Below are 27,095 nucleotides of genomic sequence, written 5' to 3'. Positions count from 1 at the left end.
GTATACACTTAGCATCCTGAGTCTCATTTGTATTATTTGCCACTCTTTGTACCTTTAAAACATTGTATTCCAAAGAAGTGTAATAGATTTCCTGTAAGAACCAATATCACTCTTTGGATAAAGTGACAATGCCTTTAAAATTCTAGAACACTGAAGAAATCCATGTTTTAGTTACTATGCAAGTGTAAGTAACAACTCTATAACTAAGAGTACATTGAGAAATGCATAAGCAGTGAAAAAGAATTTAAATCCTTCTAATTCAGTTTAATCATTGATTTTAGTCTCAGTTTGGCACAACTCTTCGGAGGACAAATGAGTTATTTTAGTAAAATAACTACTAATTTCTGCAAAGGAAAGTTTCAAAAATACTCCCTTTCAAAAACTGTGCCCTGTTACTCTAGCTAAACACTCAAGACCAAAGAACTTCCATCTCCACCCACAGAGATTACACCACAGGGTATGTCTATACTGCAAAGAAAAACCTAAAGTGCTGAGTCTCAGAGCTTGGGTCAATTTACGTGGGCTCCCAGGTCTCAGGCCGCAGGGCTCAAAATATCAGTGTAGACATTCAGACTTGGGCTGGAGCCTTGGCTCTGAAACCTGATGAGGGTTGGAGTAGGAATGTCTACCCCGATATTTTTAGTCCTGCAGCACAAGCTGTGTGAGCCCGAGTCAACTGACCAGGGGCTCTAAGACTTGGTGTGATGGGCTTTCTTTGCTGAGTAGATTTTCCTTTCAGAAACTATTGTTCTCTGATGCCACCAGCTTGCTTCCCCAAATCACTCTCTCTATTCCGCACATAGACATGAGGTGCCAGGGAGAAAGGTTAGGTAATAGGAGATACAGGGGAGGCACTGGGAGAAACATGGGTGCTCCAGGATGGATATCTGGAGAGCAGGGATATGCAAAGAACTTGGAGTAGGAAGCCCAGTGCCCAGGGAGATTAATAGTTCTTCCCTACCTCACAGGGATGTTATGAGGATAAATACTTTAAGAACTGTCAGGTGCTCAGATACTATGGTGATAGGGACTATATAAATACTTAAAATAGATAAATCATTCTAGTCTGACTTCCTGCATAACACAGGCCATCGGACTTCCATGAAGTATTTTCTGCTTCAGGACCAATAGCTGTGCATTGAACTAAAATCATGTCTTTTTGAAAAATATCCAGTGGAAAAATTGCCAGTGATAGAGAATCCACCACAACCCTTAGTGAGTTGTTCCAATGATTATAAAACCTCAACACAAATTTGCCCCTTATTTCTAGTCTGAATTTATCCAGCTTCAACTTCCAGTCATGGGATCTTGTTATATCTCTTCTAGCTAATTAAAAAGCCCTCTATTATCAAATTTGGGTAGTTATCAAATGTAGGTAGTTGTAGACTGATGAAGTCACCTCTCAGCCTTCTTCTTAACAAACTAAATAGACTGAGCTCCATGAAACTTTTGCTAAAAGGCATGTTTACCAAAATTTTAATCATTCTCGTGGCTCTTCTCTGAACCCCTCCAATTCATCAACAACCTTCTTGTATTGTGAACATCAACACCGGACACAAGATTCCAGTAGCTCTTGCACCAGTGCCAAATACAAAGGTAAAATAACCTCCCTACTCTGACTCAATATACCCCTATTTCTACACTAGCCACAGCCTCACACTGGGAGCTCATGTTCAGCTGATTATCCACCACGATTCAAGTCTTTTTCAGAGTCACTGTTTCTCCGAATAGAGTCCCTCATCCTGTTAGTGTGGAATACATTCTTTGGCCATTCTCTCAGCACTCCAGTGAAATAAGGAAGTATTCTTTTATAGAGGGGGAACTGAAGGAAAGAGATTATGTGACTTGCCCAGAGTGACACAGGAATCTGTGACAGAGCCAGAAAGTCAGCCCACTATCTCCTGACTTGTCAGCTCTAAGCTACCTTTCTTCTCTGGTGGGAGAAGTAATGAGGAAATGTGAAGCCACAGTTGCAAGGGTGGGTAGAACTTTATTTCCTTGCCAGGTTTCCATTGGTGATCCTTTGCACTTACACAATTAGATTATTTTGATTTTTTCAAGTGAAGCCTTTTGTTTGGCAAATCATAAAATAACTTTGCCTCCCCAATATTTTCACTTTTCCAAGAAAAAAATGTGGATCATGTCTCTCTCTGGCCCAATGACTGAGTATTTATTCATAGTAGAACAGACCAAGAAAGCGAGACCGTGAAAACAATCCCTCTGCTCCAATCACTCTTTCATTATTTATCTATAGAGGAAGAGCTTCAACAGGAGAGATTAGGGAGGTACATCAGACTATCAGCAATTAGAGCACTCTCCTGAGAGGTGGGAGACCCCTATTCAAATCTCTCTCTCCCTCTGGCAGAGAGGGGAGAACTGAACCTTGCTCTCTCACATTCCAGGTGAGCGTTCTAAGCACTGGGCTTAAAGTGTATGGTGGCCACACAAACCAGCTCCCTGTTTTGTGTGGAGTCAGGCAGGCACAATAAAGCACTTCCTGCAGGAATGAGTTAGGTATCTAAGATGCTGGACTGCTGATGGCTGGTTCTTGTTTGTGGATTGCTAAGCAGAGATAGGCACCTCCCTGCAGCACAGACTTGTGAGCCTCTCTCTGAGAGAGAGGTGGGGCTTAGTAAACAGCCTCTAGTCAGCATCTCCCTTTGGCTAGCTTAGGCAGCTCTGTGATTAGTGTGCTTCCTCTTGTGGATAGCATCTAAGGCATCTATCTCTTCCTGTTCTACGTATAGGAAGACAGGTGCCCTGTTCTGCTTTATGGATAACAGTTGTGACAGCCCCAAACCAGTGAGGCACAGGAGTCTGGCAGAGGGCAAACATACTGGTCACTGGATGAATAGTTTTCTGTTCCCTGAGTGACCAGAGCAGGGACTGCACTAGAGTAATCAGGAACCTGCAAGAACCAATTAAGGCAGATAAGCTGATTAGAACACCTGCAACCAATCAAGGCAGGTTAATCGGGGCACTTGGGTTTAAAAAGGAGCTCACTCCAGTCAGGGGGAGGGAGGGAGCCAGAGAAGAGGAAGCGTGAGAGAGGAGCAAGAGGCGCAAGGAGCTGAGAGTGAGAGGCTGTGCTGCTGGAGGACTAAGGAGTACAAGTGTTATCAGACACCAGGAGGAAGGTCCTGTGGTGAGGATAAAGAAGGTGTTTGGAGGAGGCTATGGGGAAGTAGCCCAGGGAGTTGTAACTGTCATGCAGCTGGAGGCACTATAGACAGCTGCAATCCACAGGGCCCTGGGCTGGAAGCAGGAGTAAAGGGTGGGTCAGGGTTCCCTCAAACCTCCAAACTCCTGATCAGACACAGGAGAAGTTGACCCAGACCGTGGGGAAGATCACTGAGGTGAGCAAATCTGCCAATAAGTGCAGGACCCACCAAGGCAGAGGAGGAACTCTGTCACATAGTGTTGTTACTGTGATTTTCTAGGCACCTAACAGTTAGGTGCTGTAATGCTCAGTGTTGGAATGTCTAAATCCTGGTGCAGATTCTCTGATAGATTAGGCTCCCTATTACTGTAACCACTGAATACAATACAGCTATGAGCTGCCAGTTTTCCTTAGTGCAATAAATGGAAACAGCCTGTTTTACACAGCTGCCCCAAAATTACTAAAAAGATTACCATGAGTGCACTAGCCTTTTCCATGTCATTCCTCATATTGTTACTTTTAAAAAGGTATCTAAGCATTGGAATCACTTTGCTAATAAGAGATTGCCCATCCGATTAGAACAAGTACTCCAGAACACAAAGACTAACTGTCTGAGGGTATGTCTACACTGCAGTTGGACACTATCAGCTGGCTCAGGCTTGCAGGGCTCAGGCTAAGAAGCTGTTTAAATGTGGCGTAGATGCGTGGGTTCTGGCTGGAGCCTGGGCTCTAGGACCCTCCCACCTCACAGGGTCCTAGAACCCAACCTCCAGCCCAAGCCTGAACATCTACACCACAATTAAACAGCCTACAAGCCTGAGCCCAGCAAGCTTGACTCTGCTGGCATGGGCCCATCATGGGTTTTTAACTACAATATAGACATACCCTCAAATCTTGCAAACCCTTAGCATTGGAAGTATGTGCATGGAAGTCAACAGGACTGCCTACAGGAGTTATATTGTGCAGGATTGGGCCCTAAGAGGACAGGGCAATCTTACTTATTATAATGTAAAGCATAAGACACTTTACAGCTTAATTACTGAAAAGCTACATTTTAATCCTTCTTTTATGGTGATAGCTACAGACGTGATGTCTCTTCCTGATATTCCTTGCATTAGTTGTTAGAAATTTAGATTCCTCCCCCCGTTACTATACAGTTTAATAGAGAAGAAAGAGGGACCAATTGGTTAGGCACTGGCCTGGGACACAGAAGAGCCAGGTTCAATTCCCTGCTCTGCCACAGAGTTCCCATGTGACCTTGGGCAAATCATTTAGTCTCCCTGTTCCTCAGTTCCCCATCTGTTAAAAAGGGGGTTGAGGAGACCGGCACCTACGAAATAAAACTGCACAAGGAAATGTCATGAAAATGACACCCTTACAACCAACTCAAATTTTATGCATGTATGTATTCTGTGATTAATAAGACATATTTTACCAGGTATCACAAAATCTGTGAAGTTGTTCAATACTGTATTAAATCAAGAAGTTCAATACATGATTTAGAGTCTCCACAAGAGGTTAAGATGGAAACAGTAACTCTGCATAGAAGAGGCAGGGAGGCTCTTCTTTCGCCAACTTCTTAGAAGTAACTATCCGACAATCCAAGGGAAAAACAGAATGTGCAACTCACGCATTTACAGTAAGCTCTTAGGGGTACTTGTGCTCTGTTAGTATATATTATCAGTTTTTGAGAGTTGTTTAAAAAAATCTTAACAGAAAATGGCTTTGGAAAATTGTTACAATATAATCCTTAGGTACCATCTGCCAAAACCATTTACAAGATTTTACTAATGAACATGCAACAAAGTGTCAGCTTCTCTAAGTGTATAGTTTCCAAAGTAGATGCTCACAGATAAAGAAAAAGCACTAAATATTCACTTCCAGAAGGACCATTCTCAGGTTCAAATCAGTGGCCATTTAAGCTATCAGAACACAAGTTTCCAGCTGATGGAAATTTGTCCTGCTCTCATTTGCTGACATCCACCAATCCAGAGGTCAGAAATCTCTAAGAGTTAACAATAATTAAAAAAAAGAAGAAAAAAAAGAGGTCATCTACTCTATCCCCCTGAAAAGAAGGATTATTCCTCTTCAATATATATATATATTCCAGTGGTTGGAAAAATCTTGAAGTAAATATGAATAAACATAAGGAAAGATCCAAAGCTTTCCAGGACCTTTCAAGCAAGATAAGATTTCCACTTTGTGATGTTTAGTGAAGAATGCAGGAGTGTCCAAATTGAATCCCTATATAATAAATGTATGACTCATGATTTCTATCTATTAATGGAGGTAACTGCAGATGTAGTTGGAAGTGCTTGTATTTTTAAGGGAACAGCTAGTTCAAAAAGCAACTGCAACACACTTAAAGATACTCCATTAAAATAGTCCCATGAATTAGCTATTTGTCAAACACAAATCGTTTGGTAAGATTTACGTCAAGTGCAAATAAAGTTTTTAATTTAAACTTTCAGACATTAATTGTGCAAGTTACTCTAAACCCCTGCGTCTGTTCAGTGTCTCAGTGTCATCAATGGGATTATGCCTGGTTGAAGCAATTTGCAGGATTGAGGGTGTAAATTGTTACTTCATAACCTGTCTTCCATTTCCTTAGGGTTGTTTTTTTTTACATTCAAGAGCAGCAGTCAGTACAAAGATACTGGCATCCCTGTTACTGTCCCATGTATTCAACTTTTAAAATAGTAGTTTGGGGCATAATACTGATGCCCCTTTTTGACCTGAGCAGCTAGTCAAATTTCAGGGCCCTGGGACAGAGGCATCGACTTTCTAATGTGCCATGGAGGGCGGGTGGTGCTTGACCTCCGGCTCTGCCCCAGGCCCCACACCCACTCCACCCTTTCCCTCAAGGTCCTATCCCTGCCTCTTTCCATCCTGCCCCGCCTCTTTCCAGCCCCTCCCCGAACACACTCCATCGTCGCTCCACCCCCTGCCTCCCAGCGCCTCCTGGCCGCTGTGGAACAGCTGATTCATGGTGGGCAGGAGGCACTGATCGGCAGATGGGAGGCACTGGGGGAGCAGAAGGAACGGCTTGGGGGGCTGCCAGTGGGCACTCAGCACTCACCATTTTTTCCCTTTGAGTACCCGCAGAATCTGCACCTATGCCCTGGAGCATTTCCAGTTGGAAAATGGAAGTCTGGTATTCTGTTTAATGCAATCATGTATTTACAAGGAATGTAAAAAGTCCTGCTTCTCCAAATGCAGGAGAAACTAAGAACAAAAGGAGCTGTTTTTCAGCTCCCAGCTCTAAATCTCTTTAGCCAACAGACGCAAAATCTCTCTTTCTAGCTTTTCCCAGAATCGCTCTGAGCCCACAGGCTTCTGCTTGATTTTCTTACTTCTCCCTCTTTCTCTCACTGTTCGTTTTCTTGCTCTGTCTCTGAGAGATAACATAATACTAGTTTCTGGGCAAACTCTATTAGGCCTTATTTTCGATGTGGTCCCTGAAACTCTCTCTCTTCCAAGTAACTTAAATTAAGGGTGTGTTCACATAACAGATTGCATTAGCTTTTAAACTCAACCACAAGAAGGATTCACCCAGCTCATAACAATGTAAATACATGCAATGGTTTTAATTTAATACATTATTCAACTCGGGATCAGCCACTACATCCTATTCTGTACTACTTTTCCTGCTTAGTTGCAGAGTCAAAGTTCAAATCTTATTTCAGTGAGCACATGTGACCCTTAGGGAATGTTACAAGGCCCATCTATTGCTCAGGATTATCCTGAGGTAAGTGGGTGAAGTGAAGAGAGTCAACCCCTTTTGGAATTTCATTTTGGGAGGATCGAAGAATCAGCTGGGATATATCATCTGATTCCTTAATTCCTATGATAGATCTTTTTCTGGTTAGACTGTGTGAACAACTTGTGTATGTTCAAAAGTCCAGAGATTCTCATGGATTATGTAAACCAAATGAAATGTGAAGGCACTGAGCTGAAACATTGGCAAGACAAATGTGATTAGCACTTATCTCATTTTATACCAGCACCCAAAAAAATTATTAAAAATCAGATTTTATTTAAAACAGATTTTTATTTAAATTAAAGAGGTTTATTTTAAAAAAATATTAAAATAAATTGGAAATTGACAATTTATTATGATCTATTTAAATTGTTTAAATACAAAAAATAACACAAGCAATACATGTTTGCTCCCAAGTTTCAAAGAAAGTTAAACTACTGAAAAAGAGGAAGTCACTGACTAAGCACCTGGAACCAGAGTCTGCAGAAGTGCTAAACCAGCTTTAGATAGCAGTAGCCTTTTCTGCAGCTGCAGAGAGAATATTTTCTTCATTTCAGTTTATTCACTTAGTTCAGTTCAATCACTAGTTCATTCCAAGTTCAGAAACCAACTGGGAATTAAAAAAAGGCAGGAAACCTTGTTTTCCTTTTCCCAATCTATGAATAAAATCTAGGTGTGAGAGAGATCACAATTTACTAATTCTAAAATCCTGAAGGACATGGTGACCACAAATCAGTTAATTTCACTAACTACAAATACTTCCTTTAATCAATTTTAACTGCAAAACATGTTTTGATAAACATTTTTTTCTTATTATCAAACACTTAAGTTAATATTTTTATTGCATAAAACTAAAATGCTGTTTTTGTGCATTTTAAGGGAATTTGAATTTCTATCCAAATTGGGCTTGACGCAATAATCACAAGTAAAAAAAAAAAAATTAATCATCCAGTTAATAAGGAATGAATCATTTACCATTTTCAAACATAATAAAAATGTAAAAATTAGGAATCTGAGTAAATATGATATGTAATTAAAGAGAATGTATGTATGTGTATGGTGTATCCTCCTGATTAGCAAAAGGAAGCACCAAATTTAGTGTAAATGTTATATTGATTTTGCAAAATCAACATGTTTTAATAGTTACCAATTAACGAGACTCAACCTTTCTTTAGGAAAATACCTAAAAAGTACAAATGCACAATGATTAAAATCTATTATTTAAATCGGTTTTCTGCTTGTTCTATTAAATCATTATTAAAATCAGTGATTCAATTAGTTTTGATTTAAATCAATCTACCCTGAAATATACAAACAAAACGTTTGCCCTAGGCTCTCTTATACTTAAAGGCACTACACTCATAACTCCAGTAGATAACGGGGTATCTACTGGAGTTATGGTCCAAGTAGAGTTATTTAGACTGGTCAAGTCTCAAAATATCCACTACATAAAAAATCCTATTCACTAAGTGAGACTTGTGTTCAAGTTTTGGGGAAGAAACAGGTGGGTTTTGTAGCATGCCCTGGAGGTCAAAAAGTTCAGGCTAGTTAGCACCAAGGAGTCCTGCGTTTTCAAGGAGAGAACATGTGCTTCACAAATAGTACAGCTTTTGATTACACCTTGGAGCAGTAACCTCTGGAGAGAGAAACAGAGCAGACACCTAGAGGGCAGGGATACTGAAATCCATGAGGAAGAAAGGAGTTTTGATTTGCCATGTCACTGAATATTCTTCTGTCAGATGTGAAACACTGAATAGGCAGCAGTACTAACTTAAGCAACTGATTGGCTAACTTACTGCCTGTAGACTTGAGGTCTTGCTCTTGGGTCTCCACTGGTCTATATTATTTTTCTTTCTTCTGGGAATCCCCACTCCATGTTCAAAAGGAAGTATGTGGCAGGGGTAGAGAGTACTGCCACAGTAGAGAGTTCTGCCACATCTGGTATCCTTTTGGTTGAGAAGGGAGAGAGCAGTAACTGGGAGAAGATGCAGTTTTAGAAATGATGAGGAGACAGGCTTTCTGCTTTTTACTGATGAAACTGCTCTTGAAGCCAATAGCTATTCTGACATTTTTCATCCACAGAGCGATTCTCGGTAGCAGTCTAAGGTTGACTGCTTAACTTCAGCCAAAGCTGAATGCAATATAACTCTGAAGCAGTAAGACAAGCAGCAATGGCTGGAAGACAGGGTTTCTAGTCCATGTAATGAAACAGGCAAGAAAATGAAGCCTACAAGAAGGGAAACAAAATGCAAGCAGTAAAAAATAAAAATCAAAGGAGCGAGACCCCAAAACAAGTTTTGGGTATGAGAGTAATTTAGGAAGAGAGTGAAGTAGCTACAAGACTGTGTGAATAAGACAGACTTGAAGTTTGGTAGCATGTGGGTACACACCACCGTGCTTCGATGATATAGTTTTAGCAAACTGCCTCTGGATTGGTTGGTGTCAGTGTATGGAAAAAAAAAATTTTGTTTGAGGATTTTAAAACAATTCACAGAAGTTGGAAGTGCATTCAATGGTTCAGCAGTGAGGGGAAAAAAGAAGTAGTTTGTCAGCAAGGTTCAGTCTTCAATGAATAGACTCAGTCCCCTCCTAAGGATACAACATAGACCTGGGAATCCTAGATGTGCAGCTCCACCTTCTCACACCCTTGTGTGAACTCCTCCTTCTTGACGAGCAAGATAGAGAACCAAGACCTTAAGGGTTGTATGTATTCCAGATGTTCCTGTTCTGTGGTCTAAAAGCCCTTTCCAGTGGCACATGAAGATGCGCAGCCTCATGATGATCCTGGCTCCATCCTTTGTGGGCAGCTGCTGCCAGGACACTTAAAAGCATAGAACCACAGATGCCACTACGGTCTGTTGCTCTATAAAAGGAGGAAGCTGCTGCTGCTGCAAGGTCATGGAGGAGCTACCATCAGAGAGATCTGCTACCTGAAGGAGCTGCTGCCTGAAATCTCATTGCAACACCACCTAGGAAGCCACCAGATTGATGACTTCTGAAGCTATCACATGACAAAGAAAATACTGGGATTACTAAGGGGATAGCTACCACAAAAAGGAGCCATTGAGACCACCATGTGAAAAGTCAGGCTCAGAAGGAATGTTGGCAAAATCTGGTTTCAACTTTTATTGTGAGGAGGGAGGTAGGTAGATGGTGGTAAAAAGGTTGAGAAGAGAAAGGAGGCCAGACCAAGGTACCTAGGGGGGAAAAAAAAGAGGTACCTAGAGGGAGATTTGGGGTAGGAGTGGGGGAATAGTGATGCAAGTAGGCATAGAGAAACCAGGACGCCTGAAGGTAGAAGGTTGATTGAACTTGAGTTTTAGCACAGGGGAAATTTGTACATGTGTGGAGCTCATGGGGGTGGCAACATCAACTGCAGTGGGAGTTTATTTTGAATGTCTATGTGGGGGAAAGTGTGAAATGCATTTTGTTTGGAGGGGAAACTGATTGTATGTGGGAGGAATTCATTTTGATTTGGAAAGAGTACTCATGAGATTAACTCACTACTAAGAGATGCTCTACAATATGAAATGTTGGGAAACCCTGGTGTTCTCTCTCAGAGTCTAATTGAACTGTCAGTATCCAGTCCTGCTTCATTATTTTGTCCTGTAAAAGATCCTAACAGGGAACCAAATCCCTGCTTTGTGGAAAGTAAGCAGGGCCTAACCACTCCATTGGACTTCTTCTGTACTCAGCAGAATGTGCATAATTACAGAATTTGTGTGCAAATCTATTAAAATGCACAATTAGGATAAAACCTATCATATGCATACACACACGCAAGTGATTGCAGATGTGCAATTGCACACAGAGGTGGTGAGTTGAGATCCCTCTGGACCATTTGGCAATTTATATACAAAAAAGACTTCTATCATCATCACGTGATAGATTATTTTTCCATGGAGTAGACTAATTTCTAAGAGATTTACATGTCCTGTATGAAAAGCATATAATCAATGGTCAAATTATTGCACTGATATTTGTTACAATGTAAATAAGTAATCTATTGTCTGTTTTGAATTGTGACTTTCCTGAAACACAAAGCACAGGGAAGTCTTTATAAACTCAGTCTCTAACACAGTTTATCTGGAGATTAATTGGGAAGTGCTGGGAGAATCTGCGTCCATCCCTAAATTTTAAAGAGGGTTTTAGGATTCCAGATTATTTTCTTCCTTCTTTACTTTTTTCTTCTTCTTTTTTTAAGTTGTTGTACCAGGAAAGTCTCTAGACATAGTTTGGATGAAAGTTTGTATACTAGATACTTTAACTTCTTTGTTTACTGCACCATAATAAAAAAAAATGTACTGTTTATAAATTTTCCAGCAGGGACTTTTACAACAATCCAAATTTATGGTTTGAAAACCTAACAACAGACAGGCTGGAAAGGAATACAAATACTATGGTGGGAAATATCTTTGAGCTGAATTTCACTCCCATGGTTGGTTCCCTCAAATCAATTATGTTAGCAATTATGAAAAGGGTATTTTTTTGTTACTGTACCCCACCAATCCAGATTAGTGAGTTTACATATCACAGGGTTAGTCAAGCAATGGAAACACTATGAATTTTAAGCTTTTTGGATTTTCTGCATACTGTTAACTTTGCATTACCCAGAACCACATGAGCTTTACTGAATAGAAGAAAAAGCTAGAATCAGTGCCTTTAAAGACCCAGGGAAATTGCAGACAAGCTGAAGCCACATCAGCTTGTGCTTTAGAAGTCAAATTTACACAAAAATAATGATGTCTCCAGGTTCTTGGGATCTATGTGACCATTCCAAAGAGATGAAGTACATTGGAGAAAACAAGAACACAGCTTTAAGTTAACAACAGCCCTAAAATTCTTGTCTAAAATCAGCACTAATAGGGAACCAGGGGTGGGATAACTATTTCAAACCCAACTCTCCAAAACCAATAAAAAATGTCACCGATCTTTATAGAAACCTCTTCTGCTCAGAACACCAACATTTTGTTTAGTGATTTTATTCAGTGTGTCCTCTTACCAAGAAGTGATGCTGTAAAAGATGAAAATGGAATCTGTTCACAAGTAACCAGGATGTCCAATATAGCAGGTGTTGCTTAGCTTTAGATCTCATTCCATCTTCTTAATTTATTAAACCCTCTCTTAGAAGGCAAAGACCTTGCCCAATTGAGTATTGAAAGTCATCTATAATGGGAATCTTTAGGAGGAGAGATTACTCTTTCACATAAAGATCAAGAGACTAGTTGTAGAAGACCTCAATCACTAAATTTGTGGGAGGTAGGGGAGCAGACAACCAGGGAAGGGTTTTGAGTCAGTCATCAAGGTATGAACTGGCAGAGGTCCATTCCTCTAGAATGAAGGTGCTATACCTCCCACCCAGTTTGGTGAATATTAGTGGTGCAGCAGCCACACTGAAAGGAAAAGCCTGGCACTGGAAGTGTAGTCGCTCAAGGAAAACCCAAAGAATATGTGGTGATAAGAGGTTGTAGACCCATGCAGTTATGTATCTTTTAGATCTGGATGTGATACACTTACATGGTCCCTGCTGAACCTCGTGGGACCAACAGTGAGGCAAGTCGAGAACTTCAAATCTTGCTGAAAGACCTCTATAACAAGATGATCCAATATGGCTCCAAATTTCTTCTTTTCTGGCTCACCTGAAGAGGAAGAAACACTACACAGGATGTAGGATCCAAATTCTTTAGGTAGATTCTTTAAGAAAACAAGCCCAATCACGTGTGATAGGTCAAAACTATTTCTTAAAAGATCTGCACACAGGAACCTTGAGGAGCAATGCTGATAGAAGTAGTCTGGATTTCATAGGGAATGAATGTTAAAAGCACGTTTGTCCCCAGAACTTAGCCTCTGTTCTATAATAAGAAAGGGGCCATGAGAGTGTACCGAATACATAAATAAGTGCTGTAGTATTTTCTTCTTAAACAGCCAATGTATAAGGCATCTTAATTTGATGGTAGCAACCTTACAGGAACTTGATAAATAAGATTACATTGATCCTTCAGGTACTGTTTTTAAATCTCACTCAAATATACACAGCACTAATAATTAGCTAACAGGGAGTTCCTGGTGATAGTTCTTGCATTTGTTCATGTCTTTTCAAATGAAGATCCCTCTGGGGTGAAGAGATGATCAAACATCAATACAAAGAAAGGGATCTAAATGACATCCTGTACAAAACAGAGTTTATAATAATATACTCTACTATTTTCTGAAAATGAGCATTCATCAAAAGTCTCCTTAAAGAGGATTTAATCAATTTAAGAGACACAAAACAGCATTTTTTAATGTTTTATGTAAAGCTTTCTTCCAGTAAAATGCCTTTTACAAAGGTATGTTCCATCCCCTCCTCTTTATAAAACAGCGAACTTTTTAGGAATAAATGCTGTAAGGAGGACAACACAATGAAGTTTGATGCTTCATGTCAAAATACAGGGATATCTTTTAAAAAAGTATTATGACTAAGTGAAATTCTCTAATTGTAGAACCATGAATGAAGTTAGCCTCCTACACACTTATTTTAACATGCATGGAATCAAGCCTTTTCAGTTTCTTCTCCACTACACTTCTTTTTATTAAAAGAAGAGACACTTAACAGGAATCGCATTAAGGATATAAATCTCCCCTGGAATGCAAATTATTCTGTCTTAAATTTAAACCAAAGCCAATTAGATCTCAGGTCATAATACCACTTTCTGAATCGTAACAACAGGGAATTGATGACCTTCTTACCTGTCGTGGCTGTTCAGTCACTCGTTGTGGATCTGATCTCACTTTATTGCTAGGATGGTTGGTAACTTTGGTTACTGGCTGTTTAAAAATGGATGCTGTTTGTCTGATTGGCAGTGTCGTATTTAAGTCTGGTTTACCCTGTTTAAAAAATAATAATAATAATTAGCAAAGACCGTATAACAGATTGCTGTTGGATTAACCCATTTTTACTGACTTGTGAAAGAATTTGTTGTTACTGCACTAATGACTTCTTGGATAGCTAACCTTTCAACCAACTCACTTATTTTAAAGAAAAAAACTGAGGTTTAAAAGTTTCAAGGCTACTTCTATGCCATGGAGAAATAAAGCAGCATGACAGCCCACCTTTCCTTATTGGAAAATATGTTATTTATTTAAATGACTTGTTGCCAAAATGAGCTATTGTCAGAAAGCTAATGACAAATTCAGCCTTCCAATATTCAAAGCAAGTAATAAACAAACGTATTTTTCAGAAATTCACAGATATTAAGACCAAAATAGATCTAATTGAACCTCCTACATAAACACAGATTGTAGTATATCCTTCATCCAGGATCTTCATAACTTTAATTGAGTTAGAGCATCTCTTTCAGAAACATTTTAAATCTTAGAGTAAATGACATTAACTGACAAAGAAACCCTCACAACCCTAATAAAGTGTTCTAATAGTTAATTACCCTCACTACTGTGAAAATAGCTTGTTTGTATATCAATACCTTCTATATTTTTTTAAAAAAAAATTATATTTTGAATTTGTTTCATCTTGGTGTGCTTTAAGTAACTTCTCTATCAATATGGAGATTTTAGAAGATAAAATGTTTGACCTGTAATCTAGTTCCAAACTAGGATACTTACTGTAAAATCTTGTTTCCAAGAAGAATGAAAAAATTGCCCTGGTTTTAGATTAGCTCAGGCGAAAATGTACATAATGTATCTTAAGTGTGAACTTATTTTTATTTTTACTGATAAATGAATGTTTGCATGACTGGCTCTGTTGTGCTCAGGTATTTTCATTAGGTATTTTTATAAAAGGGGATTATATTTTATTTTCCATAGACTGGTGACAATATTTTTAGGATATATGATCCAGATAAGAGTATGCTAGTTTCCTCACATGTGGTCTTATGCTTGATATTTGTGGTATGTCACAGGTTGAAAAAACTTTGACGATACAGAAAATACCAAATATTTTATGAATTGCTGGCTAACACATCCCACATACTTAAGAACTACGGCCAGTGTTTTCGTCCATGATAACAGAGTAATTTCGGATTTTCAAAACTTTTTATTTCAGAAATTTTGGATATGCATTATATTAATATAAAAAAAATGTACAGACAAACCTGAGCAATATGTAATTATTTACAGCACAAAAAAGGTGGTAGCCGACATTACGTTTACAGACTTAAAAAAAAAAAAATTTCAGTTTCAGAATATTAAAAAATGTATTAAGTGATCATCAGTATAAACACAAAACAAAATTCTTGCCACACAAGACTATACAATTAAAATGAAAGCTGGATTATTGTTTTATGCAACAATCTAACAGCAAGGGAAAATTTGCAATAAAAAATACATTTCTGCTTAAACTAACATTTTATTGCAAATATCTGTATATCACCTATATCAGCATACAAATATTTACTGACACACACTTAGGATAAATTAAAACTCATTTGCGTATACATCTTCATACTTTCCAATCACATACAGTAACGTTGCGGGGTTAGCAGTTTTTCAAGATTGGAGAAACTGCGTTCAGCATCAACTGAATTGCACTGGATTGCCAAAACAACACAAACAATCTGGCTAAGCCTTGGCAAACGTTTGTCCATGCTTTTCCAAAAACTGGAGAGAGAAATGTTATTGGTACTAGGAAGTTAATTTACAATGTTCAAGTAAACTGCTCGCTCACCCTCAGATACAGAACTCAGCAGCAGTATACTCTCTCCATAGTCACTGAAGTTGCAGGAGAGTACACAAACTTGCTTGAGATCAAGGATTCTCACATCATGAAAAAAAATTAAATACCCCTGCAATTTTGCTACACAGCTCTGAAAAACTTGATGCTTGAGATTGTACAGTGCATTCTGTCCTCTGTACTGAAGTATTGCCAGCAGATCAGACGCCACGTGGTACACTTCTGTTGGTAATGTCAACCATGATTCAAACATAAGTGGTGTCTGAACAAGTGGAGTTGCATCTGCTTCAATAAAAATTAAATTTGCCACAAGCAACTCACTCTGCAATAAAACACTTAGCTCCTCTAAAACGGCAGCTGTATCATCCAATTCGATTTCCCAAACAATGAACTCCTTGTAATACTCCACATGATGGCCGTGATAGTCTATGTCTTTAAATCAAGTAGTCCATCTTGTTACAACTGGTTCCAGTGGTAATGTTGGATTTTCAACTCCAAGGGCGATAAGAACAGCTTTTTTGTTAGAGCACACAGACGGTCCACTTCCATATACAAATGGCACCGGCAATCACATAGTAAAGCTGTAACGTGTGCCCAGCAGGCACATCAATGCAGTTGTTTAAAATGTTATTTAAACTGTCTTTGAATGACTTTTACACATACTCTGCATTATCTGTCACACAAGCCACTACATTCGAAAAGTCAATTTCATGGTGTACAAGGGTCTTTATAACAGCTTGTGCAACTGTAGAGTAGTTTAACGTGTTCTAAGTCTACCGTTTCTATGAGCGTGGCAGCAGCTGGGAAATCTTCTGAAACTTGCATCAGCTCCATTAGAACATTTGCAACATACTGGTTTAGGCTGTCTGTATATTCTTGCACAATTACAGCTGCATGCTGATCCTTCAATTCAGCAATGAGTTGTTGCTTGTTTAGTTCAAAGACATGGGGAAGATAGACTCATGTCACTGTACTTGCTTGCAGGATACAGGCCCCATTTCATATGTGTTTGTTTAGGAATTCTCTCATTTTGCGATTGTCTGGTTTTTCTAGTGGGATGTTTGCACTGCAACAGGCCTCCACTCATTCTTGTCCTACCTTTTTCTTTATTTCTGATTTTCCATTTGTCATGCAAGCACACCAGTAATTGTGAACTGTGTCTTTGCTATTGTCACTTCGCCACCCTCTGCCCTTTGTTTTCTGTTTTCCATGGCTGCAACTTGACATGGACCTTTAATGTGGTTGACTATGCACACCTTTTTAATGTGATCAACAACTTCACTGCAAATTGTACCAAATAACTTCCCTACATCCAAATGGAACATATCTTTGCCGAATTCTTTAATGTTATCCTCATGTTTAACCATTTAGACATTGGTAGGAAACGGCTCGAATGCCTGAAGCACAAAGTAGAAACTCATAAGGAATCAGTGATTCCAGAAATGAAAGGTAATTTCACGGGAAAAAACACAGCAATATTGCCCATTTCCAGAAAACACTGGCCCTACTAAGAACGTCCCAGCCTTTTTCAGAGTGTAAAAGTGAAAGTGTGGCTGGGTGCACACACATCTGTGCTGACACCTAATAAAGCCACATGGGACAGGTACTGGAAAAAATGAAGTTCCCCAGGATTAAACAGCCCTAAATATTTTCCCATAAAGTATGTTCTGTGTTTTAAAAAGTTTTGAGAGACTTCATATTGTCATCTGTAATTTCTGATAAATAATAATTGTTAAACTTGTGCTTATCAAGAATGTTCTGTTAAAGATTGTATTTATAATACCTGTGCTGGAAGGGAGGAAAAGGATACCCCACCATGTAAGAAGGGAGCTTTATAATTGGCTCTGAGGTTGTAAGATCAGATAAAAAGTGAATAACTGGTTTCAATATAAGTATATACATACTTAATCAGATGCAAATTATAGATATGATTGATTTGGTGAAGTTCTTTTGTTTGGTTATAAATCCCAACTAAAGCCACATTCTTAGAATCCTTAGAATTTATATAGGGATTATTTTTGTACTCAGCTGGTAATTTACCTCCAATATTAACTTGTCTGATTTGATAGTTTTAGTGTTTTATTTTTGTTCAATATTATTAAGGTTAGCTTTGGTGATATGTTTTCTTGATTAAACTTTAGTTTTAGAGTTTTAATAAAATTTATAAAATAGAAACTGATATTGATTTACAATTCTTAAGTCATATTTCCTTCAGTAAGGAAAATGGGTCCAGAACCTTTGAAGGTCTGGGTTGGATACCAGCCACTCAACCTAAAGGCCTGACCAGCACCCCCTAACAAGTCTATGATCTTAAGCTACAACATTTTCTTATTTTTAGTCTGAATGTGTCTCTGAGCTTCTAACTGGATCATGTTATGCCTTTGTTTGCAGTTAAATAGCTTCTATTTTGAGAAATCTCCTTGTGTAGAAGGGATTTTTACAGACAGTGATCTCCTTCTCTGTATTAGTGCCATGTGTTATAACAATGAATCCTCTAAATATTGCTGCCAATGACGTCAGACCCACAGAGCTTTACTAGATTCCTTTTTAAAACATTCATGAGTGTGCCACTTATTGTTCACATCCTATTGAGCACTTTTCAAACTGTAGAACTAGATCTCAAATTGCCTGTTCACTTTCATAAGGCCAAAGCTACAGTAATCTGCATATAAGGACATCCTATGTTTACAAGTAGGAGGTCATTACTCTCCTTCCCCCCACCCTCCCCAACCTCTCACTAAGAAATAAAGTGGTCTCCTCTTGGAGGAGGATTAAGTCGCAGCAAAATAATTACTCCTGAATGACAGCATCCACACAGAGGTTAACATTTTTAATTTATGTGCACTGACTTCACACCTTTAGTTGATATGCCTCAACTTTGCTTAGTGTTTTGGTGCAGATATGCCCTAAGTAGTAGCCCAATGAGTGGTAACAAATTAACACATGGTAACTTGCAAATCTCATTTTGAAGATGTTTCCAATGGGGAAGGGCTGGAAATTTTCATGGTGGACTGAGGGCTTTAGGTTGCTTTTGCGGAAGTCTGAAATATTGTTGTGCATTTGTTAATACAGTAAAGCAGCTTTAGACAATGAGGGTCACCAAAATGCAACAATGTTCTTACATTATGCACTTCTAATTTTCTAGCAGGCAAAGAAATCAGATGTTTTCAGATTGCCTTGCATCCAGTAAGAGTAATTTGTGTCAGGCTAATGAATATAAATGTTTCCATCAAAAACAGGGGGATTTTTTTATTTTAAAAATACTGTGTTGTCACCAATTTTTTCACAAATGACACAGATCTAAAGCTTGCACTGAAGCCAATGGAGTTAAGATAATGGATGTATTTGGCTCCATCATTTCTAAGTGTATTAGATTCCACAAGCACTTTCAAATTAGACATGAATACCAGTCTTCCACAGCTTTTCTGAGACAATGTCAAGTCTTTTGGCATTACCTCCAGAGACTTTTAAACCCAAACAAACTTTTTAATTTCAGAACTTTTACACTATAAACAACCAGGGACACTTAAAAATAAACAATCAAATAAATAAAAGGCATTTTGAGTTGTGCGTTCAAGACATTTTGTGCATGCAACTTGAGATCTTTTTTTTTTTTTTTTGAAATGTTTCCCTGAAATTATTCAGTGAAATGAAAGATACTGTACAAGTACTGTGTGATCTTTCATCTCATTCTGGTTTCAATTTTTATTTTAAAGATATGTTTCTTTAGATATCTTTCTATAGTCACTCAGGAGACGGATAAACAAAACAAACTGTGATACTCTAGCACACTACTAAGAGGCAAATAACAAGCTGCTGTATTTTGTGTATGTGACAATTCGTATAGAATCCACACATACACTTAAAAGCAGTGAATAGGAAGCTTTCCATGGGGAATGCAAGAGCGTAAGCAATCAAATTCTGGAGTTGTTAAGATTTCATTTTTTAAAAAGCTTTTAGACCTTATAGTTGCAGAGAAATGCAAAACAAGTATAACTATGAGGGAACATAAGATTTACCAGACACCTAACTAGCCTGGAGTCAGCCAGGGTTGGTCTGGGCTTCAAATTTCTGTGGTGCCATGGCCCTGGAAAGTTCCCAGGCTCTTCCATATCAATCACTTTCTAGGAGGTTCAGTTTGACAGCTAGCAGGAGTCTGTCGAACTGTTCAAGCAACAAGTGAATCAATGTAAAAGTATTCTGTAAACATGCCTTTACCTTCTTCCTAGTCTGCTTTTTGTGTCCTAATTATCCTCACTTCTAATGTCATATCTGTACTTTCCACTGACTTCAGTGGGCTATCAAGGAAGTCCCTAAAGTCTCCCAGTGATTTCAGTGGGCTTTGGATCAGACCCCTGGTAAGAAGGGAACTCAGCTTTACTTGTTTTGACGCAGCTCCCTGTATACTTCTGGACGTACAGAAAATCATAATTAATTATAATTATGCAGTACAGTGTGCGGTTGATTTTCAGAGTTCAAACTGAGAATTTTTAATGAAACCATAAACTAGCATTCATCATTTCCTGGTGTTGCTCCAACAGTTGCATCCTAGCGGTGGATGAAGTATCACCTCTGTATTTCACATAGTCTACATTCGTATAGCACTTTGGAATCCTTCATGATAAAGGACACAATGTAAAATGTAATGAAATGTCTATAATTGGTCTAATAAACATCACTTCATTTAAGACACATAAAGTAAGTTATGGTATTCAGTTACCAATATACTTGTTAAAGAAAGCTCAATATTCTTAATCAGAATGGGCTTAAAGGCCAAAGACTTTTCTGCCAAGTTCTGCTGCTGCTTGATTAACATCCTTTAAAAGCAGCTCTCTCCCCAAAAAAGTCCCTTTGCCCTTCCAGGAACTAAGGTATTATATCATCTGTCAGGCCTGTCAATGTATCATTGTGCCACATATATGCCCCACTCAGCTGTATTCTTTCTTACATAATATTTTAATGCTAGCAGAAATGTTTTCCAGAAGGCTGTCCACTGGAAAAGACACTTCATACGGAGTATGATTTAGAAAGTTCCCACAATATTATTTCCAAGACTTTCAGACCAGATGATCACTCATTACATAAATGTTTGGTTAGAAAGTAGTCTAATACACTTTTCTTTCAAAATAAAGCCAACCACCAATTTGAAAGGATCGTGGAAGGCATTTTTACAGCATAACAGTAACGGCAAACAACTGTGTTTATTAGTTCTTATTCAAAACTACTCTGAATCTCCTATTCAGTTCTCTCTTCAGAAAGCTCTCAAATCAGCAAAATAGTTTTAAATACTTAAAATGTCCAAATTAAAGGCATTACAAATTATTTGAAAAGATTACTGTAAGATTGAAGCAAAACTCCTCCTTCCCCTGTGCTTACAACAAAGCCCATCAATCAAAAGGGTTTTATTGTTAATTCTGTAAGTTCAGTAAGTGCACTGATATCTAATCAGATGCCTTGCAGTTTGTGCAGTTTGAAGACCGGATGACAGATTGTAAGTGACCCATAAATGCTAACAGCACAAAGAAGAAAAAAACTTACTTACAGTATCTACATGCTGGTTTCAAGCTAAAGTTATAAAAAAAAACCTTAACTAATATGTTCAATTAATGATGGCAGAGGGGATTTATTTATTTATTTATTTTTGGTTTAAACAGGATTTTTCCATTACCATCTGTATATAAGAACATAGAACATAGGAGCGGCCATACTGGATCAGACCAAAGGTCCCATCTAGCCCCAATATCCTGTCTTCCAACAGTGACCAATGCCAGGTACCCCATAGGGAATGAACAGAACAGGCAATCATCAAGTGATCCATCCATTTCCAGCTTCTGGCAAACAGAGGCTAGGGACACCATCCCTGCCCATGCTGGCTAATAGCCATTAATGGCTATATATTTAACTGCCTCAGTATGGTTGAGAAAGACAGTTTAGCTGCAGTTTTATACTTCGTCCTTTGCAAAAAATATAAAACAGAGGCAAATGATTTAGAAACCAGTCATGGTAAACTGTTTGTACAAGACTAACAAGAAGTACAGTATGTGTGAATAACTGTATGCACAAACATGACAAGGTAAATCTGTTAGAGGTACTGTATAAGAATTCAGTTGCAAGGTTTACTAGAAGATGAACTGCTCTAACAACTGTGTGTTAGAACTCACAAACAGCAAACTTCAAGATTAAATTTAAAGTCCTTTTGACTGAAATAACTACTGAAGAAATAATCCAGTAGCCCACAAAGTAAAGATTTTAAATAGCATAAGATCTTAACAAATGACATTTGCTTAAGAAACTGGACAAACAGTAGGGTACATTCTGATCTCACTTACACTACTGTAAACCCAGGATAGTTTCTGTGATTTCAAGAGTATTACTCGCAAGTTGCACTATTGTAAATATCAGAATGCGGCCCAGACTTTTATATATAAAATTCTGCAAAACTCACTGAATTAGTTTCCTGATACTGTACTCCTCCTCCATTATTTGCCCTTTCAAAAAAGTGCATGTCTGTGGGGTGTTGTTATTTTTTTTTAATGTTCTCATTAAATGTAAAAGATCAGCATGAACTGTGTGGTCCATGCCTTCTGTCATCTGCCATTAATTTAATCTTGGTAATCCATGTCCTAGAAACCAGATGCAGCTTATTATGCATTTTCATGCACTGTCTAAATATATAATTGCTAATTTAAATGAAAACATTGCAACTTGTTTTAAAAACCCAACAGACAACTTCTGGAAAGAATCCTTACAGTATAAGCATTCTTACTGCATCCGTCACTATGGTATCTAGGTGTCAGCAGCCACAGCTTTACTGGTCATTTTCCTAACGTGCTGCATCTATTATCTTTGCCTGTGTGTGCTTTAGTCCCCCAGCTCCCCTTTTTTTCTCCTAAGCACTATCCAAAAGAGGAGTATATTTTCCTATTAATAAAAAAGCCTGATGCAGTATCGTTTCACAGACCCCAGCTTAAAAAAAATTGCTTCTTTTGGATGCATAATTTTAAAAGACCCCAACGTTTGTATAAATATTATGTAACTGCCTCAAAAGACAAGCTTCCTGGCACATATGAAAAAATATGAAACATTTTAGCTCAGAACAGGAAGATGAACATAACAAGGGCAAAAGCTGGACAAGTGAACAGGATAATCTCTTGACACGAACTAACTTAACAGGTTTAATTTAGAAATGTGCTTTAAGCCTTATCGGTCATCAAATGAACACTACTGAAATTTGTTCTCAAATCACAAACACGGGCCAACTCTCGAATTATTGTTTAAATTTGATGTTCCAGGTTTAGCCTCACCTTGATTGTTCCTTGTAGTAGCAGAATATTGCCTCTATCAAAAAAATCTCCACCTCCATGACAACTAAAAAGATAAATATACACAGATACACACAACCCTGAGCAGCAGGGTGCTTTATGCAGAAAAAATTGCTAAATGCACTAGAGGAAAGGGCAATTTTAGGATCTGAAGTAGCATAGATACACTTAAACACAGTGTATTTACTAACAAACCTTATTTTGATTGAGAGAATCATTCCTTAGTCTCTGTTTGTTCTTCTGTAATTTACTGGGCATCATCTTTCCCGTTCTGAAGTCAAAACTGCTGAGATCAACAGTGTTTCCCAGGTATCTTGCCAACTGAGGCTTGCTTCTGAACTTCTTACCACTTGGACTAAAAAGAAGAAAACACTTTAGTATGTTTTGTTTTACGAAATGATACAGCTTTGACTTCTTAGAACAGGTTTCATACCTTTTTAATCGATACTTTAAGAAGCTTCCATATCTTTATTCCATGCATCATGTTCATTGTGGTGTATTTACGCATGTATTAGGCAATTGAGCAGAGGTATCATCGCTCACCTAAAATCCAGTCCCATCCTTTGCTCAGGGTTCTAACCTATGTTTCAGGCTGATGGATACAAGTATGCACTATCGGCCTGGAAGGTATCTTTAAATGGAAATTCAAACTAAATGATTGCTTCAGCTACTCTAGTTAAGTATAAAAAGCCCACAATGAGAGATTAGATTCTGTCCAACTGCAGGAAGTCACTTGCTCTGTACAAGATGTAGGGCAGTAGACTAGCCTTCAACTGACCATCCATTAAACCCAATCATCAATGCACCAACCATCTCAAATCTCTAATGCCATGAGACTGATATAAATATATAAAAATAGGATATAATACAGCATGGCGCCATATATGTAATTCACTCACTAATGCTGGTATCAGAGGGTGGAGAAATAACTGACCAGTAAGCAAGCAAACGGCAAGATAAATGACGCATGATATGAAGCAAATAGTTACAGCTTTGGACCAGCACGTACCTTATCAAATGAAATAATGCTGTTCGTAGCAATATTTTGTCTGAGGCTTTATTTAGAATTGTTCCATTTAACCCATTTGGCTGATGAATTATCAACACTACCCTATTCCCACCTGCTCTTTTGAGCACCATCTGCAAATATTTGGTTTACCATCATCCTAAAACAATGTTATTTCTATCAACCTGCATGCTACAGAACTTTCTTTTTCCCCTACCCACAGCCCTTAACTTTCAGTAAGGTGCAGACAGATGGACACAAGCTTTTGCCCAAATGCACCCCTTTTCAAGACCACGGGCCAAGCCATTATTCACTGAAAGAAAGTCAACTTAGAAAAAAATAGTGCTGCCTTAATAAGACTTAGAAGTATGGCAGAAACAAGGTATTAAGAGACTACAAACAAACTCCTGGTCTATGACACAGTAACTTGTGACGTCCTCACAGCATAGCTGTGAAATATGGATAAAATCAAAGCAATAATCAAGTGTCAGATGTGGTGCCAATATAGCATTCTTATTGAACAATGATATAGTGAAAAACAGGAGCCACCAGGATACTGAAATGCACAAATTAAATTAACTGAGAACATGGTAATATTTTCAGACAGACTGCTTTGCACTGGAAACTAACAAAAGCAAAGCACTTCAGAAGTTGCCTAAAGCTGTTTGTTCTTTCAAAATCATTTTTTGACAAGATATTCAGCACTGTAAAATGCAAAGGAATAGCTAAATAAGACAAATATAGGAAAATGGGTATTATCTGAAACAATACAGCCTTATGGAGAGCCAGAATTAACAGAAAGGATGAGTGGAAGCACTGCTCAATAGGGAAAAAAGACATTACAATGTGGAGCCAATCACAAATGTGGGTGAAGGAAAAAATGAGGACATCTTCTAGTTTTGGTAAACTACCAACAACATAAACAAAAAAATCCAAGCTAACGTGTGAGCAGAAATCAAAGTAACTTCCTACCATTTTCAGTTCTAAGGCTGGCTGTCATTGCTCTAAGTTCAGTCAGTGGGAAAAAATACTGCATCAAAGATCAAACACAAAAGCAAGTTGCTTATATGGCGACAAACTTCCACATTAAAGATGTAAACTATTTGACACTTTGACCACATGTTTACCCTCAACACTCACCTGAGCAAAGTTCCGTGTACAAAGGTTTGCCAAATTCCCTGTTTTCTGACTAAACGAAGAGGTCTGAATTTGCTGGATAAGTCGTTTTGTTGTGAATGGCTCTCCCAGCTTTATTCAGGAACATGAAAGTGACACTCAGAGGAGAAAAACTAGCAACAACTCTGCAATCAAAGTCTATATTGTCTGTTCCCAAAACCATACTTTTAATAATTAATAGCTTTATAGATTCTTAGTGCATGTATATATAGCCATTTTAACCAATGTTATTACACTTGGGGATGAACAAATGGATTCAGTGAGTAGCTATCAAACGTACAGAAGAGTCTGGATAACCCATATGCACATTGCAAAAAATTAGGTGAAACACTTATTTTTTCCATTTCTTCTGTGTCACCTTTATTCTCTTGTACAGATGGTTGGGGATTTTTTGCTAGAACATTTTTTTCCAATGGAAAATGCTGAATCTTCAAAACCAAAACGTTTTGTGCAAACGTATCAATTTCAATTAAACTTTCATCAGAAAGGTTTCTCAATTTCAGGATGGTATTTCTGGTCAAAACCAGAAACGCACAGCCACTGACCCCAGAAGCCAACAATCTAGTGGTTTGGGCACGCACCTAACCCTAACCCAGGTTCTAAATCAGGTAGAGCAGTGACTTGACCTTGGGTCTTGTGACCCAGGGACCTCTTGGTGCCAACTGGCAGAGGGCACCCAAGCTAGATAGGGTTTTACAGGGGCCCCTGGGTCAGATACATGCATAATAGCTCACCAACAGGTGGCATGTGAGGTCTCTAGCGAGTGCCAGTAGCCCACTGTCATTAATCACTACAAAATGCATATACTGATAATATATAAAGGAGCTATGTATCTATACTGAAGGTTCTTAAGGTCTTGGAGATAAGGCAGATCAGTAGGAGACATGTTCCTTTCAGGCAGAAGGTAATAGATGTTAATCTCCCTGTCTGGTCATGTGTGTATTGTATGTCTCACAATGTAGTCTATTTGCAAAATGAGCCACAGACAAAAGAAAAGTTTGTGAAATCTATAAAAGAGGAAATTCACAGGATGAAACAAACCAGTTTATTTGGCCTGTTTATGACTAAAGATAAAGGATTGTTTGGGTACGTCTGGGGATGCAAGGAAACACACAGGATCCTTCACCGAGGAGGCAAGATGACAGTGTACTTGTCTTATGAAGGAGGATCACAGCCAAACCTGACTGTAAAATCCTGCAAGGATGAACATTACTTCACAGGACATTGAGAGTATCTAGTTAATTAAGTTTAGGTTTTAGAATGCATGTTATGATATTATTTCATGTGTAACCATTTGTTTCCAATACTTCTAGTTGCTAGTAATTGAATCTCTATGCTTTGCTAAATAACCTTATACTTGATTTCACTAAAAACACATCTAAGTGCTGTGTGTTAAGTGGAGAGGTGATCTGAGGTGGAGGTAACATGAGACATACCATTTCTCTGGAAGCTGCAGATTTGTGAAAACTAGGAGTGTCCAGAAGAACAGGGGCTGGACACTCCAGGGAGACAGCAGGCTTGAGAGGCCTAGAGCAAAGTTCTTGTGTTACCTGTTGAGTTGGGGAGCTGACCCCCAGCAAGTACAGATAATGTTTCCTCACGCTGAGGGCAGGTGGTAGCAAGGTGCCTCAAAGCCCTGACTACCCCAGGAAGCATCACAGGTATCCCATGTCCTAGATGAGTGCCCTAATCACTGGGCTATATGCTATGCTGGGGGGAGGTATCTCTCTCAACCACCAAGTTTCAAAATCTCAAACATTTTCAAGAAATGGGAGCAGCAGCACATGAGCCAACAAACAGATCTGGAAACAGAGGAGTCCGATTGGGCATTTGGGGGCGGGGACGTGCATATGTGTGTTTTCTTTTTTCTCTTTGACAGACGCTTAGGAGGATAGGCTAGGACAGCTACAGAGGCAGCAGTGGTAGTGACTCAAAGAATGGAAGGTCTGGTCCACACTACGCTGTTAAACCGATTTTAACAGCGTTAAATCGATTTAACGCTG

The 27,095-nt window shown here is 38.6% G+C and overlaps 1 protein-coding gene across 1 annotated transcript in view; it reads right to left on the bottom strand.

Moving 5' to 3' along the window:
- Positions 1–27,095, bottom strand: part of MBD2 (methyl-CpG binding domain protein 2) — a 62,805-nt gene that overhangs the window by 20,704 nt on the left and 15,006 nt on the right. Inside the window, exons 2-3 of the mRNA XM_030566083.1 lie at positions 23,106–23,265; positions 13,650–13,787 (exon numbers count right to left, since the gene is read on the bottom strand). Of these exons, the coding sequence (XP_030421943.1) occupies positions 13,650–13,787; positions 23,106–23,265 (298 nt within the window). The remainder of the gene's footprint in view (positions 1–13,649; positions 13,788–23,105; positions 23,266–27,095) is intronic.

The sequence above is a fragment of the Gopherus evgoodei genome, chromosome 6, assembly GCF_007399415.2.
Source record: "Gopherus evgoodei ecotype Sinaloan lineage chromosome 6, rGopEvg1_v1.p, whole genome shotgun sequence".
NCBI lineage: Eukaryota > Metazoa > Chordata > Testudines > Testudinidae > Gopherus > Gopherus evgoodei.
Note: the sequence above shows the minus strand (reverse complement) of the source record. Positions and strands in the feature narration are given on the sequence as shown.